The following is a 15,514-nucleotide window of genomic DNA, read 5'->3' as shown; positions in this document are numbered from 1 at the left end:
TCAGCGCAGGAGGGGGGAAGTGGTTGAGAGTTGGGTTCATGAACTAGATTTGAGTCTAGTGGCCTGAAATCAAATGCTGGCTTGGGTCACTGGTGATAATAAGTACGAGGGCCTTAGTCAACATCACAAAACTGCCACATTACCTCTGCACAAAAGGTGTCTGTGACTGGAATAGCAGGGGTGAGCCCGGCCAGGATTGAGGTTCAGATGCAGAGCTCTGTAAGGGAAGATTTGTGGAGCGCCTCCTGTACTATGCCTGCTCAAGCCAGCCCTAGCAGCATCTCTCCTAAAGGAACGCTGAATTCACAGAAGTCAATAGAAGTTTTGCCTGACTCAGGACTGAGTAAACATGGAGGGCCTGGAGCCTGTCTCCATGGGAACAAAGCCTCTCCACCCATAATTCCAGTCAGACCCTTGCACAAGGAGGGGAGCAGGAGTACTTCCTTCAATAAGCTGAGGTTCCATGCCCCTCAAAGCCATGAATCCCCTGAGACCATGACAAAGAGCATCTGTACCGAGGCCCTTTGCCGCTGCATTAGTGCCAGGGCCCGCTGGCTCCCACTTACCCCTGGAGAGAATCGCTTCTACGGGGCCAGGTTGCTAGTGGCTGCCTTGGCATCAGCTACGTCAGAGCCATTCTTTGGGCTTGAGGGGGATGTTTTCCAAGCCACTGAGAAGGGAAGCCATCTAAGTTGCTGCAGACTCTCTCCACAGGAAATTCCACCAGCTTCCCCTGCAGGTGTGAAGGGGAGAATCCAGTGTCAGCCTGCGGGCTGCCTACGCCAGGCCCTACCCTTCACCTGTTCTTGCCCCGCCATCTCCATGTGTGTGGAGCCTGAACCCTGCAGAGTTCTGACAGAGGAGCTTCCACAGTGGGGACAGAAGAGGGGTGCTTGACACAGAGGTGGCCCAGACCTTCCCAGGACCTCCGCCCACCCCAAGCTAGGATAGGAAGAGGCAGGATCCCCACTGCAAACATCTGAGGAGGGGGCGGTCAAGGCCTGGAGGAGCCTAAAATGGGAGCCTCTCCTGTAATACTGAGTTACAGCCAATCATAGTAAGCATTTCAGGATCTGCCTGGCCTAGGCTACGAGTGGCTCCTCTTCAGCCATTCCAGGGCAGAGTGGGGAGTAAGTAGCTTCTCCTCCCCACCCCTTTCATGGCTGCCTAAAACAGCAGCCCCTGCACTCCCTGCACGGGGTGGGCAGAAAACAGGACTCCACAAAGGGTCCTGGCTCCATCACCCACCCTTGTAGCAATGGCCCATGGAATGGAGCTCATGTACCCAGGGGTGCAATCTGTCCCATGTCCAAGGAGCTGCGTCGAGGGGAACTGTGCCTCTCTCAAGGCAGAATCTTTTTGGGACTCCTTTGGGACAGGGCAGTGCCACACCACAGCCTATGGACAGCTGTGGCTTAAAAGCCACACTCAGGCCCCATCCATGTAGGTCCTGGCAAACGTGTGTAAAAGTCACACGCAAGCCCCCCAGTACAAGTAGATGTTGACACAACTGCACATCTACAAAGCACATTTTCCACTGAAATCATCCCTGGAAATGTTTGCTTAAGCAAGGAACCAGAACAAGTAAGGAGAAGAAATTCCATTGATTTATTAAAACTTCTCCAAATGAACCATACCTCCCTCATTCTCTCTTTGAGGAACTCGACCTAGTTTATTGATTTTTTTTTTATCCATATCCTGGTTCTTTGAATGCTTCTGAACTTTTGTTTCTGAGCAATTCACTGTGGATGCCTGAATGCTTTACAGGTTGCCAAAAAATAAGAATAATAATAATTAATAATAAAGTATCAGAGGGGTAGCCGTGTTAGTCTAGATCTGTAAAAAGCAACAAAGAATCCTGTGGCACCTTATAGACTAACAGACGTATTGGAGCATAAGCTTTCGTGGGTGAATACCCACTTCGTCAGACGCATGTAGTGGAAATTTCCAGACACCATCAGCTCAGGATTAAACAAAGACTGTGAATGGCTAGCCAACTACAAAAGCAGTTTCTCTTCCCTTGGTGTTCACACCTCAACTGCTAGAAGAGGGCCTCATCCTCCCTGGTTGAACTAACCTCGTTATCTTTAGACTGATTCTTGCCTGCATATTTATACCTGCCTCTGGAAATTTCCACTACATGTGTCTGACAAAGTGGGTATTCACCCACGAAAGCTTATGCTCCAATACGTCTGTTAGTCTATAAGGTGCCACAGGACTCTTGTTGCTAATAATAAAGAGATTTTCTCATGGGCTCAGTGCATATCCTGGTCTGTAAAGCATATGGAGATCTTCATCCCAGTTCCTCATGCTTAGCTTTTTCTTTCTTTCTCGTTTAATTCCATACAGTTTATCTGGGTGCCCCATAGCCGCTGCTGAAAAATTAGCCAAATCTCATGAAAAGCAACAGCCGCAGGCCGGTGACCCCTCTAAGAGTAGCTCCAATTCTGACCGGATACTCAGGTATGTTAGATTTATAACAAAGGATTTGCAGCAACATTTCTTCCAACCCCAACTCCCACCCAAAATAAAAGAATGTAAACTCTGTTGCAAAAAGCACCCTGTCACAATCCATCCATGTACTGCTGTATCTTGGTACTGCCGATGCCTGTTATTGTGATCATAAGTCTCTCCAAGGTGCGGGGATATTGAATTGATGATCCCATGGAGGGCATCCAGGACAATGAATTGCTTCTGTAGCATCAATTAATGCTGAGGCTACAGGCCAAAGGGTTTTAACAGTACAGCAGAAGGCACTTGTGCTGATTACACTACAATGCAAACTGCCTGAGAATTATGGCTATTATATTAGCATTATAAGTAGGGGGTTGTTTGTTTTTTAAGGCCACGTACAAATTATTCAGTCGCAGCTTTTGTTAAATAAACCTCAACACTTGTCTTTCTTTGACTACATGGCTTGCAGAAATGGGACCCCGTTGGTTCGAAGGGAGTGTAATCATTTTTGAATGATTTGATTGATTTGTTTTGGTTTTATCTGATCTGCCTGGGATGAGGACTGGCCAGCACTAAGGATGTCCCTGATGATTCCTTGCCTACACAGTTTTGTGATTCATGATGCTATACCTGGATTGTAATATGGTTAGTTAGTTTACAATGAGAGCACTAAGGCAAGACTGCTGTGCAAACCCTTCTAAATGTTGATGTGCCACAGCCCAGCGAAGCATCAAGCTCTGATGGTTTTTTTTTTTTTCCAGAACAGCTGAAAACTCAGGTCAGCTGGAGTTGTGAGTGCTCAGCATCTTTGGAAGGGAAAAAAAAAAAAGACCATTAGCATTATTTATTGATTTATTTATTTATTTGTGGTAGTCCCCACTATGTGCTAAGCCCAAGGTGCTCACAGTCTAAGGAATAACCAGTGGAAAGAGGTTAGAGGAAGGGGAATAACAATAGGCAATTTATATGCAAGCCAAATTGATTCACTATGGGCTGCACAGCAGAAGTGGGTCATTAAAAGGGACTCTGCAGATAGGGTAGCGGCCTTCCCTTATTGTGTGTTCATATTCACTGTGGAGTCAAATGTACAGTGGTGACTTGAGCTTAACTCTGCTCTCTTTGTAATATTTAATGCCATTTCTTTTCAGCTCTCCCAAAAGACAGCACTACCCCAAGATTTTATTTCTAATGGCAAAGAGAAAACATAGACACCGTGTCCCACAATAAAAGGTTGCATTGTGATTTATGCAATTAACATCACTGGATCCAGTGCAAGAATTTCAAATGTGAAATTTCCAGCCCTACTCTTTAGAAGCTCAGGGTCAGATTCTGATCTCTGTTTCTCTGGTGTGAGTCTGGAGGAAATGAAATCAGAATCTGGCCCACATCATATTTTGTAAGGAAAACCTGATAAACCCATGAACGGAGTTATGAAGAAATGATCCTGCTTTGTTTTGGGCATAATATTCGTAAACCATCCTCTGGAGAAAAGATATGGCTTGGCGCTTTCACTGTGAATCACTTACAAAGCGGGGAAATGAAAGAAGTATTGTTGATTGTTAGGTTTTGGTTCTTTTTTTTTTTTAATCTGCAGGCCTATGTGCTTTGTGAAGCAGCTGGAGATTCCTCAGTATGGGAGCTACAGGCCCAACATGGTTCCAGCAACCCCTAGGGCCAACCTGGCCAAGGAGCTGGAGAAGTACTCCAAGGTCACCTTCGATTATGCAAGTTTTGATGCTCAGGTTTTTGGCAAACGCATGCTTGCCCCAAAGATTCAGACTAGCGAAACCTCACCGAAAGCCTTTAAATGTAAGTTGGGACAAGCGAGGGGTTTGGTGCTGAGTGCTCCGTACTTTATCAGCAAATATCACAGGCCAGAAAATACTATGGCTCTTGGGAGGGTGTGTTTGAGTGAAGGGGATGGGACAAATAAGAACAGCTGTCTATGGAGTCCTTAGCCCAAAGGATAGTTTCTTTGGCTTCAGCTTTGGGGAGAATTGCATCCAGCCTTGGGTACGTTCATCTGAACAATAGCTATAGGTGGGATAAGTTACACAGTAGCCTCCAGTTTGTCCCCAATATCTTACAACTCATATATATTCCTCCATTCATCCATCTGTTTCTATTCTAGCTAGTTGGCTTATATTTTATCTCTTCTCTATCTGATATCTAACTACGATATTCTGTTTGTCTCGTGTATTATATTGTATTAATCATACACCGTCTAGCCATCAGTTATCTAACATCTTATCTATCTTATCTACCTACCACTCTTATCTACCAAGGATTTTGCATGACTTGGCAGAGCCATTGACCAAAGGAAGCCTCCAATTAAATGCATGTATAAAATGAAATGATCAAATAACCCCCCTGAGGATGGATCTTTAGGTGTAGGAGTTGAGATGGACATGGTGGGTTAAAATTAGCAATCGTATGTTACACCTCTGTAGTGGATGGCCAGTGCAGACTGATGCAGTTTCACTGTTTAATGTTCCTACTCCATTAGTCTCCACACAGGCATGTTGAATCCATCTTTTAAAGCATAAAAAAAAAAAAAGATTTAGGAAACCAGTTTGCAGAAGTCAGCAGCCTCAAGAGGGCTTTCTCTTTGTAGCTAATCCCACTTTCAGAGTCCTGTTTAATCCTGACGCAGCTGCTCTCTAAAAAGTGCTCATGCTTGAAAGCATCCTGGTTGTTGCACTACAATGGAAGCTCCCTTTTATTACAGTACTAAATCTGTAAAGGATCAGACAATGAAATTGGATGGAGGCCAGAGAGCACAACTGCCACTGTCATCCTGGGTTAGGGCTGATGGAAAAGTAATTTGTTTCCCAGCACAAGTGATTCTGCTGCTGAATAGATTGTGTTATTTGCAATATTCGCAAAGAATTTTCAGGGTAATTGTACTGACAAAAATAATTCCAGCAGCCCCACTAGGATAATCCCTTCTATTTTTTCTCATCACTCATTTTTACTAATTTGCTGATTGCAAGTCCATTAGTGCTAGCAATACTTATGAAATGGAAAAGCATCACTGAGTGTACAGTGTGAAATTGAAATTGGCATCTCACCATTCTGGATATTGTCAGGTTATGCTTGCAAATACCCCGACTCCACCAAAATACATGGATTAAACTGGACTGAAATTAAAAAATAAAAAAAAATAAAAAAAAAAGTAACGCACAAGAATAACCATTTGGGCAAGACTCCCATGGGTTAATCAGAGCAACAAGATTAATATGATTGCCAATCATAGCAGGCAAATCTGTTCCTTTCATTAAGGACTTACTTTAAAGAGCTCTTCATCCAGAAGGATGTGTGCACATAACTCCTATTAATGTCAACAGGCATTATGCACACTCACAATGAGGGGGGGAGCGGTCCTCGAAAAGATTAGCAGTTTATATTGTCTTATTTTTAGAGTTCATAATGGGAATAATAAAATCATTTTGCTTTGCTATGGCACCTTCATCTGAGTTTGTCAAGCTGCTTTGCGAACATAGGCCAAATCTTACAGGCCTTTCGCAGGCAAAACTCCCACTGAAATTAATGGGAGTTTTGGTTGGATAAGGGCAAAGGAAAAATTGACCAAGAACTTCAGGATCTGGCATGTAAATTTGGAAGTACAGAGCCCATCCTGCAGCTGGATCCATGTGAGAAAACCCCTCCGCCTACACGGAGACACGGAGTTTCAATGGGAGTCGAGGGTGCTCAGTGCCTGGCAGGGTCAGACTCCGTATATAGTAATGTACAGGGCAATGTAGTTCTAGACAGCATGAATATATTCTAGGAGATTTAGTTCAGCTACACCAGCTGTCAGAAGAGCCATATTTCACTGCTATCATCATCAGAAAGTCACATTTTATAGCTGTGATTGGCGTGGTTTTGCTGTTAAAATGTGATTTTTTAAAAAAATACAATTATATATGTTTGTATAATTATATGATGTAAAAGTTTTGAGAAAGCAAAGGAGAAAAAAAACAGGTGAAGATTCACTATTGTTTCCCCTTTGAAGCCCTCAGGATAGTAGAGGAGTATGGTTTTAATGAAGAGGGCTACAGTATTCTGGAAATTTGATGGTGCAGTCAGTTAATGCAGGTTTCAGAGTAGCAGCCGTGTTAGTCTGTATCCGCAAAAAGAACAGGAGGACTTGTGGCACCTTAGAGACTAACAAATTTATTAGAGCATAAGCTTTCGTGGACTACGGCCCACTTCTTCGGATGCATATTTATTCCACTCTATATGCATCCAAAGAAGTGGGCTGTAGTCCACGAAAGCTTATGCTCTAATAAATTTGTTAGTCTCTAAGGTGGCACACGTAGTCCTGTTCTTTTTTCAGTTAATGCAGGAACCTTTCACCTTAGCACACCTGAGCTTGAGTCCCCAGCTGTTAGCACCTTCAGTTCCAGGAGCACTACATTTGCTGACAGGTTTATAAGAAGTAAAGGGTTTCCATTGCAATATCCATATACACTGAAATCAGTGGCATGGAGTTGATTTGCCTATAACACTCATGTGTAAGTTATATATCAGCCCTGTATTGTTCCCTTTTTGCAGCTAAACCTTTTCCAAAGGCCTCTTCCCCCAGCCACAGCCCTTCCAGCAGTTATGTGAAGAGCACTTCATCTTCCTCTACAGGCTTCGACTACTCTCACGATGCCGAGGCCGCACATATGGCTGCCACCGCCATTTTAAATCTCTCCACCCGCTGCTGGGAAATGCCAGAAAATCTCAGTACCAAGCAGCAGGATCTTCCCAGCAAGGTGAGCTTGACTGCAAGGAAATGCAGGGGGCTGAGGGAAAAATCCACAACAGCAAAGACAATGTAAACGGGACACTGTTCAAAAAAGATCTTCAGGTAATTAACTTCCATGTACTTAAAACCAGAGCTGGTTGAAAATCAGAATTTTGATATTTTGACATCAGTTTTGACATCAGTTTTCATCCCGAATCAGGACAAAATGCCAAAACTTTACACAGAATAAAAGGCTCTGAAAAGTTTTGATTTCCAAAATGGCAGAGGGGAGACTCTGATGCATGGTGGGAGATGTAGTTCTAGTCAGGAAGCCCAGCCAATAGGGGAGAACAGGAACAGGTGGCATCTTAACTACAGCTCCCATGAAGCACCGCATCATAAGAACATAAGAATGGCCCTACTGGGTCAGACCAAAGGTCCATGTAGCCCAGTATCCTGTCTTCTGACAGTGGCCAATGCCAGGTGCCCCAGAGGGAATGAACAGAACAGGTAATCATCAAGTGATCCATCCCGTTACCGATTCCCAGCTTCTAGCAAACAGAGGCTAGGGGGACACCATTCCTGCCCATCCTGGCTAATAGCCATCGATGGACGTATCCTCCATTAATTTATCTAGTTCTTTTTTTTTGAACCCTGTTATGGTCTTGGCCTTCAAGTGAATGCAGGTTATTGTCAAACTGACCTTCAATTAAATGTTTCATTTCGATTTTTCCCATGGTGTTTTTTTTTTTTGTTTTTGTTTTTTGTTTGGGTTTTTTTGCAAAATGGAAAATGTCAAATTTGAGGAAGCCAAATTTTCTGTGGAAAAAACATTTAGAGAGAAAATTCCTGACCCACTCTACTTGAAGCCTAGATGGGACTGGTACTATTGGAGCTTGACTTCACAAGCCCCTGGTATGGCAGGGAGTGGAGCACTTCCTTAGTAGTAATGCATGCTTGTACTTCAAGTAACAGAAGGCGCTTAGCGCCATCAAAGGGCACTGAGCACCTTGCAGAATGAGGCCTAACCTGAAAAATTGGGAGTAACACGCTGGCACGCTAAAATAATGAATGCCTGTGCTAGTTCCATTGCCACTTTTGCTGTACACTGTACATCTTTTGCCTATTCAGCATGTCCTGTTTTGAAGAAAAAGTCCTTGATTGTTCATTTGGAAAATAGGTCAGTATCCACAACAGTGTCTGTAGAACATGGTATGGAGACGTGACTATACAAAGTCCCTGTCCAAGACAAGCATCCCTTCCAAACAGATGTTGCATTCACTGCTGGGACATATTCACATGGGACATTTCTGAGAGGAAATCCCATTCTGCTCCATTCCATCCCATTGACTGTCAGAGCTTGAAGAAAGCGGGTGGCATGCTGGTGCCCACTATTCCATATTGCTTTAGGCCCCTGACTGCCCTGTAAAGCAAAAGACACACTCTGAAAACTGATTGCAGTGGCTCATTTAGAATCTTGTCCCCAATCTTTCAGTCTATGGACATTGAGGTGGATGAAAACGGGACGCTGGACTTAAGCATGAACAAGCATCGCAAACGAGAGAGCACCTTCCCCAGCAGCAGCAGCTGCAGCAGCAGTCCCAGTGTGAAGTCCCCAGATGTGTCCCAACGCCAAAATAGCACGAGTGCCACTAGCAGCACCATGACCTCACCCCAGTCCAGCCAGACCTCCCGTCAGGATGAATGGGATGGCCCCATTGACTACACCAAACCAAATCGTCAGCGGGAAGAGGAGCCAGAAGAGGTGAGCAGTGATGGGACCTTGCAGTTAGGTCCCTTTTCCACTGAGATGCGGAGAGTGATCTGTAGCAATAAGTTTCCACTCTAGAGACCAGTGACTCTTGGCTTCCTGGGGCACTTTACACCCATTGACTTCAATGGGGGAAGAGTTAGGCCACTGCTGAGTACTTTGGAAAATCCCACCCATACTGTGTTTAGTTTTACTGTCTCTCTCTCTCTCTCTCTCTCTCTCTCTCTCCCTGCCTCTCTATCCTTTTTCAGCCTCTCTGTGTTCACTTTTCACTCTGCCCACTCCATTCTCCAGTTCTCATTCTGTTTTTGTTAGTTGTTTTCTTCCTCTTTCTTGCTCCTTTTCTCATCATCTCTCCCGAGTAGAATGCAGACATGATAAGGTTGAAGTTGCATGCAAATTTTAAACCCTCTGGCCCAGATCCCTGGGTTCAAGCAGACTGCACCCAGCACAGGATACAGGGTGAAAGGGGAAACAGCTCTAAGCCACCTTTCTGCCACCCTAGTCCTGGGGCTGAATCAGCCACCCAGAATAATTTAGAGCAGGGGTCGGCAACCTTTGGCACACGGCTCACCAGGGTAAGCACCCTGGCGGGCCGGGCCAGTTTGTTTACCTGCCGTGTCTGCAGGTTCGGCCGATCGCGGCTCCCACTGGCCGCGGTTCACCGCTCCAGGCCAATGGAGATGGCGGGAAGCGGTGCGGGCCAAGGGATGTGCTGGCCGCCACTTCCTGCCGCCCCCATTGGCCTGGGACGAGAATCACGGCCAGTGGGAGCTGCAATCTGCCAAACCTGCAGACGTGGCAGGTAAACAAACCGGCCCGGCCCGCCAGGGTGCTTACCCTGGCGAGCCGTGTGCCAAAGGTTGCCGACTCCTGATTTAGAGCAACCTAACAGCTGCTCTAAATTATGCAGATTGGAGTGATCCCTTAGGGACTGGTTTCAGAGTAGCAGCCGTGTTAGTCTGTATCCGCAAAAAGAAGAACAGGAGTACTTGTGGCACCTTAGAGACTAACAAATTTATTAGAGCATAAGCTTTCGTGGACTACAGCCCACGAAAGCTTATGCTCTAATAAATTTGTTAGTCTCTAAGGTGCCACAAGTACTCCTGTTCTTCCCTTAGGGACTGTTCCCCCCAGCCAGGGATCACCCCAGTACAGCATGCTCAGACCATGCCCCCTCCTATCCCAGCCTGCTCAGGAAAGCCCCTCTGCAGTAGATGGCATAAAGCTGGCTATGCCCGCTTTGCGTCCCCTAGGAATTCTTTAACATCACATTAGGGCCCTTCTCCTTCTCCTGTGTGTCACTGGAGTGGGGCGGAAAGGCTGGAGCTGGGGACCAAGATCTGACCCAAAATGTGCAAGTATCTGCAAGGTCAGGCAAAAATGAGTTTCCCCACTCCTGACTGAGAGGATTGCAGTGTGAATTAATGAGCCAAGCGGAGGGGAGAAATAATCAATTACTATAAACCCAGTGGCCTCATTCTGATCTCAGTGACATCAGGGTAAATCAGCAGCAACTCAAGTGAAATGACACTGGCGAACATCCAGTGGGCGCAAGACCTGCAGCAGGGACTGGACGTTTAGAATTCCCGACAGGAAGGATAATCCAGTGAGTAGGGTGTTTGCCTGCAACTTGGGACACCTAGGGTTAATTCCCTGCTGCACCAGAGACTTCCTGTGTGACCGTAGGCTAGCTGCTTAGCCTCTCTGTGCCTCAGTTTCCCATTTGTAAAAACGGGATAAAAGCACTTCCCTGCCTCCCAGAGCTGTTGGAAGGATAAATATACTAAAGATTGCGAGCCGCTCAGATGATGGGAGCTACAGAAAGGCCTACAATAGATAGATGGACTCTTTTGATCCCTCAGCCCTGCCATGTTCACAGGATGTAGATCAGTAAAGGTATTATTCCCGCTGGTTTCTTACAGTCAGAGCCCACAGCCCATTCTTTTGCCTCCTCGGAAGCAGATGAGCAGGAAGTGTCAGAGGAGAACTTTGAAGAACGGAAATACCCCGGGGAAGTTACCTTAACCAACTTCAAGCTTAAATTCCTTCCCAAGGACATCAAGAAGGAGCTACTCACGTAAGTCCTGCCTCTTTGACGGCAGAGCCAAAGTGAAATGTATAAAATGCTCAGGACAGCCGGGAAGGGTGGGGAGGTGGGACTCAGTTTAAAAAAAAAAACACAACTAAAATGTTCAACATTGTTTCATACTGTGATGGTCTTATTTAATCCAAACACTTCAAACCAAAAGCTTCAAGAGACATCTCATCCTCTGACTACTTCTCATTATCAAGATGAAGTGTTATCCCAGATGGTCTTCCTGGAACTGTGTAATGATTAAAAGAACCTAGCTGAAAGTTCTGTAGTCCCAGGATTCATGAAAGTGTCTGTGAAAACGTAATTTCCGAGACCATTTTCCCTATATATTTCCCCTTAAAATTAATACTTGTACAGTGACCGAGGGAAAGAGTTTGCCCAGCACCCTGCCTCCTCAGGTATGAGATGCTAAACTATTCTTTGAAGTCAATGTGGCCAAGGGATCTTGGTACCTCCCAGCTGGTGCTCAGAACCCAGTGCATCGTGCCCAGAGTTGAAAAGGCAGGTAAGCAGGCAGTTTTGCACCCATCTCAGGTAGTGGAACAGTGTTTTCTGGCAACACAGAGCAGTGAGTACAGTTCCCTTGAAGAAAGCTATAAAGCCCTACAATGTATACGATTGAAACAATGCAACTGTATACTATTGCACTGTGTGCTACATTTGAGAGGGCCCTGAACCAAACCCCAGACCTGAATGCCCGTAGAAACTTGGAAAGTTTGGATCCAGAACTTTTCAGCTGGATCCCTCTCCTTAGGAGAAGATGAAGAACCCTGGATCCGTATTGCTCATGTGAACAAAAGGGAGAATTCAGATCCTGATCCAAACATTGCAGCTTGGACCCAGCTCTACTCTAAAGGAATGCTGGAGTAAACTGTTCAGATGCAAGGTGTGGCAGGCTGATTCCCAAAGTAAAGTAAACTTGTCAATGGAGCTATTATTCCTAGGCTTATTTCCAGAGTAACTCTGACCTTTGTAAATATAAGGTAGGAAGAGCTCAACAAGCCTTCATTTCGCTAACCTCTTTCAGTCTAGCTCATTATTTGGCTATGCAAGTGGGAGGTTTGAAGGGGAGTATTTGATGCTGGGAGGAAACGGGGGATATGTGGAAGTCCCAGGTGAGCAGAGGAAGAGGGGAAAGAATACTTCCTACATGAGCAAGACACATAACGAACCCCATAGGCAAAATTTTAAAGTTTTTTTTTTTCCAGAAATGGTGTGAGCATCAATTTCTGGGGTGGGTAAGCCAAGTTCTCCCTGACCCCTGGCAGTATTCAAAGAGAGACTGTTTCATAGCAATGAACAACTCTGGAAAGGAATCTTCCTGGTGTTCTAGGCAGCTCCAAGCTTCCTTTCCATACCAGGGACACAAGTCCTCTTTGATCCTTCTGCCATGAACTACATGCACTGGATGCAGCCCATTCATGAGCAAACTCACTTGTCATGTAGATTTAAGTTTTCATGTCCATATGCTCCCCCTGCGTCACCTCAAGATGCTGGTAGCAAGTGTCTGGGAAAGTGTTGCCCATTTCTGTCATGTTTATGGCCACTGTACCCATACAAGTTTCTAGTGCCACACAGCAATGTATATTGTTGGTTGAACATCTGTAAATTAATCGTAGTTCCTGTGATGATATTTTTTTTATTACTGTGAGGGGGACTTTAGGTTGATTTTCCTTTCTGTATCTTGGTGTGAGTAACCTTTGCATGTGCCCCTTGTCCCATAATGCAGAGGGAGTGGAGGCAGCAACAGCAGAGGGTATAAAACAAGTTGTTTTGTGGGGCATCAGAAACGGGAGTCCCAGGACCATCATCATGGACAGACTATGAGGTAGTTGTCCTGCCCTAGTACCAAGAATCTATCCAGTTCCTGTGCACTGTGTATTGATGTGGGTTGCTTCTTTCTGTGTTCAGAGTACAGCCATCTCCTTTCCCCCAACCCATTCTTGATATTTCTACTCTCCCCCACCCTCAAAGATGCCATGTTTTTCAACCCTCTGACCAGATCCTGTCATTATTGTTTTGTGCATCTACTGTGGTTGCTCCAGGCTGGTGCAAGACACTCCCTCCCCATAAGGGTTGGGGGCATTGTCTTTGCAGAACTCCCACAATCCCTTCAGCTTGGGCAGTTAGGGATAGGACCAGGCCCCAAATTTGGAACCGTGAATAATAGCGTCTAATGCTACCATTAAGTCATTGGGCTTGTTTCTATGTAGAGAGCTGTACCATGGCTGGGCAAGCTGTGCTATGGAAGGGCAGGGAGGGAGGCCATGTTACAGGAGGGCCGAGGCAGACACAATGCCTGTGGCCTGCTGTGGGAATTCACTGAGAAGCAGATCTTGCACCTCTCTTTTGGAGGTGTAGCTTGTGCTCCCCCAGCACTGGCCTGGAGGCTGGTGGGCTTTCCCAGCAGCCAGGGAAGGGAAGCAAACTCCACGCCCAAGTCCTTCAGAAGTCCCTTTCCTCAGGGTGCTTTTTATTGTTTACTACGATAGTCAGACAACAGAATAAAACAGCTCTTCTGAAATCACTGACCATAATACCCAAAGGCCTCAAGAGGTCATGATCTTCCCTTGTGATACCCCTGGACCCAGTTTCTTCTTCCTTATATACTCCACCCAGACATGTGACAGGCAGGGATCTCTCAACCCTTTCCAAGTTGATGCTTTTACCTGGTCACATGGCCTCATTCCACTAGCCATGGCCATGTCCAAACCCATTTGGCATATTGACCACTGCTAGTGGCACTCTGGCTCTCCCAGTATTGGTCCTTATGGAGCACCAGGGATGGAGGAAGATGGCTCCCTAAAACCCCCAGCATACCTTGCAAACCCATGCAGGGGGAGCCAGAATCCAGCCCAAAGTATTTAATTAGCGCTAATTCCCAGATATGGTCCTGAACCCAGGAATCCATATTTGAAGACTGTGTTTGGCTACTGTTATAGTAAGCCCCACCGTAAGCAAATGTAGCTGTGCAATCACATGCAGCATTATGGATTTTATTTCCTGAATACCACAAACCACTACATGTGTCTCATTGCCTATAAGATTCATTGGGAAGCAGTGGGAAGGTAGAGAGATATAAAACAAAGTCAGGATAAACCATCTGTCTGCAGTATGGCCAACTCAAAGTGTTCAAGAATGATGAGTGAAGCCCCAGATATGAGATTTATTTTTTAAATTGAGGTCTTTTAATTTGCCTTCAGGTGATGGAACATTTAGGATTCACATTTTCAAGCTTTTCTCTGCAGCCTTGAGTGCTAGAAACTAAAAGAAAGCAAGCTGTAATAACTAGACCATCACTTGTCAGGAATGGTCTAGTTCAGGGGTCGGCAATGTTTGGCACGCGACTCGCCAGGGTAAGCACCCTGGCGGGCCGGGCCAGTTTTATTTACCTGCTGACGCGGCAGGTTCGGCTGATCGCGGCCCCCACTGGCCGCGGTTCGCCGTCCTGGGCCAATGGGGGCGGCGAGAAGCCGCGGCCAGCACATTGCTCGCCCGCGCCACTTCTCGCTGCCCCCATTGGCCTGGGACGGCGAACCGCGGCCAGTGGAGGCCGCGATTGGCCGAACCTGCCACGTCAGCAAGTAAATAAAACTGGCCCTGCCCGCCAGGGTGCTTACCCTGGCGAGCTGCGTGCCGAACGTTGCCGACCCCTGGTCTAGTTGTTTATCTTAGTCCTGCCTTGAGTGCAGGAGACTGGACTAGATGACCTATTGAGGTCCCTTCCAGTCCTACACTTTTATAATTCTATTAAAGCTGAGATTCACAGATAATCACCTGATTCCAGCAGCTGTGGATTCTAACAAAATTTCACAAGACTGCGATAAAAACCATGAGAACTGGCAATACTGAGTCTGTAAAGTTGGTTTTCCATTTACAATGCCATTCAGACTGTTTTAGTTCCTCCTTTTAAAAGCACAAACAAAATGCCCCAAGCAAACAATCTTTTTACTCATTCTTCGTATTTTGCCACAAATTCCTTCAAAGAAGGAAAGGTCGTCGTGGCCTTTTGGGAACAAAGGGAAAGAGAGCAGGCCAAAAAGGAAGCAGTTGGTTTATTTGTACAGATTTCTACCGGCTGCTAACACTAATAAGTAAATATCAAGGCCAATGCTAAGTTGTGCTAACAAAATCCAGAACACACACTGGTATTTCACCTACCCAAAGAGCCCTGGCCCACACACCAACCAAATTTCTTTTATTTTTCAACCAAGAAAGGTTTCTTCCCTGTTTTTACCCATGCATGAATCTTTCAATGAGTTTATTTCTTTTTGGCACTTACACTTTTTATTATTTTTGTTCAGTTGCCCTACCCCAGGCTGTGATGGCAGTGGACACATCACGGGAAACTATGCCTCTCACCGCAGGTTTGTTGACCTACTGTTTCAGGTTCTGACTCTTTAGACTACATATTTTTTTAATCGTGTGGATGGTTTGGTTCTGTTTCCTTCTCCCC

General features: G+C 45.7%; 1 protein-coding gene across 14 annotated transcripts in view; it reads left to right on the top strand.

The window, feature by feature from the left end:
• The window catches only part of MYT1 (myelin transcription factor 1), a 115,776-nt gene that overhangs the window by 73,085 nt on the left and 27,177 nt on the right, over positions 1-15,514 (top strand). For 7 of the 14 annotated variants that reach the window (XM_024114905.3, XM_005309585.5, XM_005309583.5 and 4 more), the window contains 7 exons: positions 2,350-2,463; positions 4,049-4,263; positions 7,012-7,217; positions 8,685-8,954; positions 10,886-11,040; positions 12,788-12,886; positions 15,363-15,425. In XM_024114905.3, coding sequence (XP_023970673.2) covers positions 2,350-2,463; positions 4,049-4,263; positions 7,012-7,217; positions 8,685-8,954; positions 10,886-11,040; positions 12,788-12,886; positions 15,363-15,425 — 1,122 coding nt within the window. The remainder of the gene's footprint in view (positions 1-2,349; positions 2,464-4,048; positions 4,264-7,011; positions 7,218-8,684; positions 8,955-10,885; positions 11,041-12,787; positions 12,887-15,362; positions 15,426-15,514) is intronic. The other 7 variants (XM_065566193.1, XM_042858472.2, XM_042858471.2 and 4 more) reach the window with 4 other exon arrangements.

Source organism: Chrysemys picta, chromosome 13 (assembly GCF_011386835.1).
Source record: "Chrysemys picta bellii isolate R12L10 chromosome 13, ASM1138683v2, whole genome shotgun sequence".
NCBI classification, from domain to species: domain Eukaryota; kingdom Metazoa; phylum Chordata; order Testudines; family Emydidae; genus Chrysemys; species Chrysemys picta.
The sequence above is the reverse complement of the archived record's forward strand: the minus strand, read 5'-3'. Positions and strand labels throughout refer to the sequence as shown.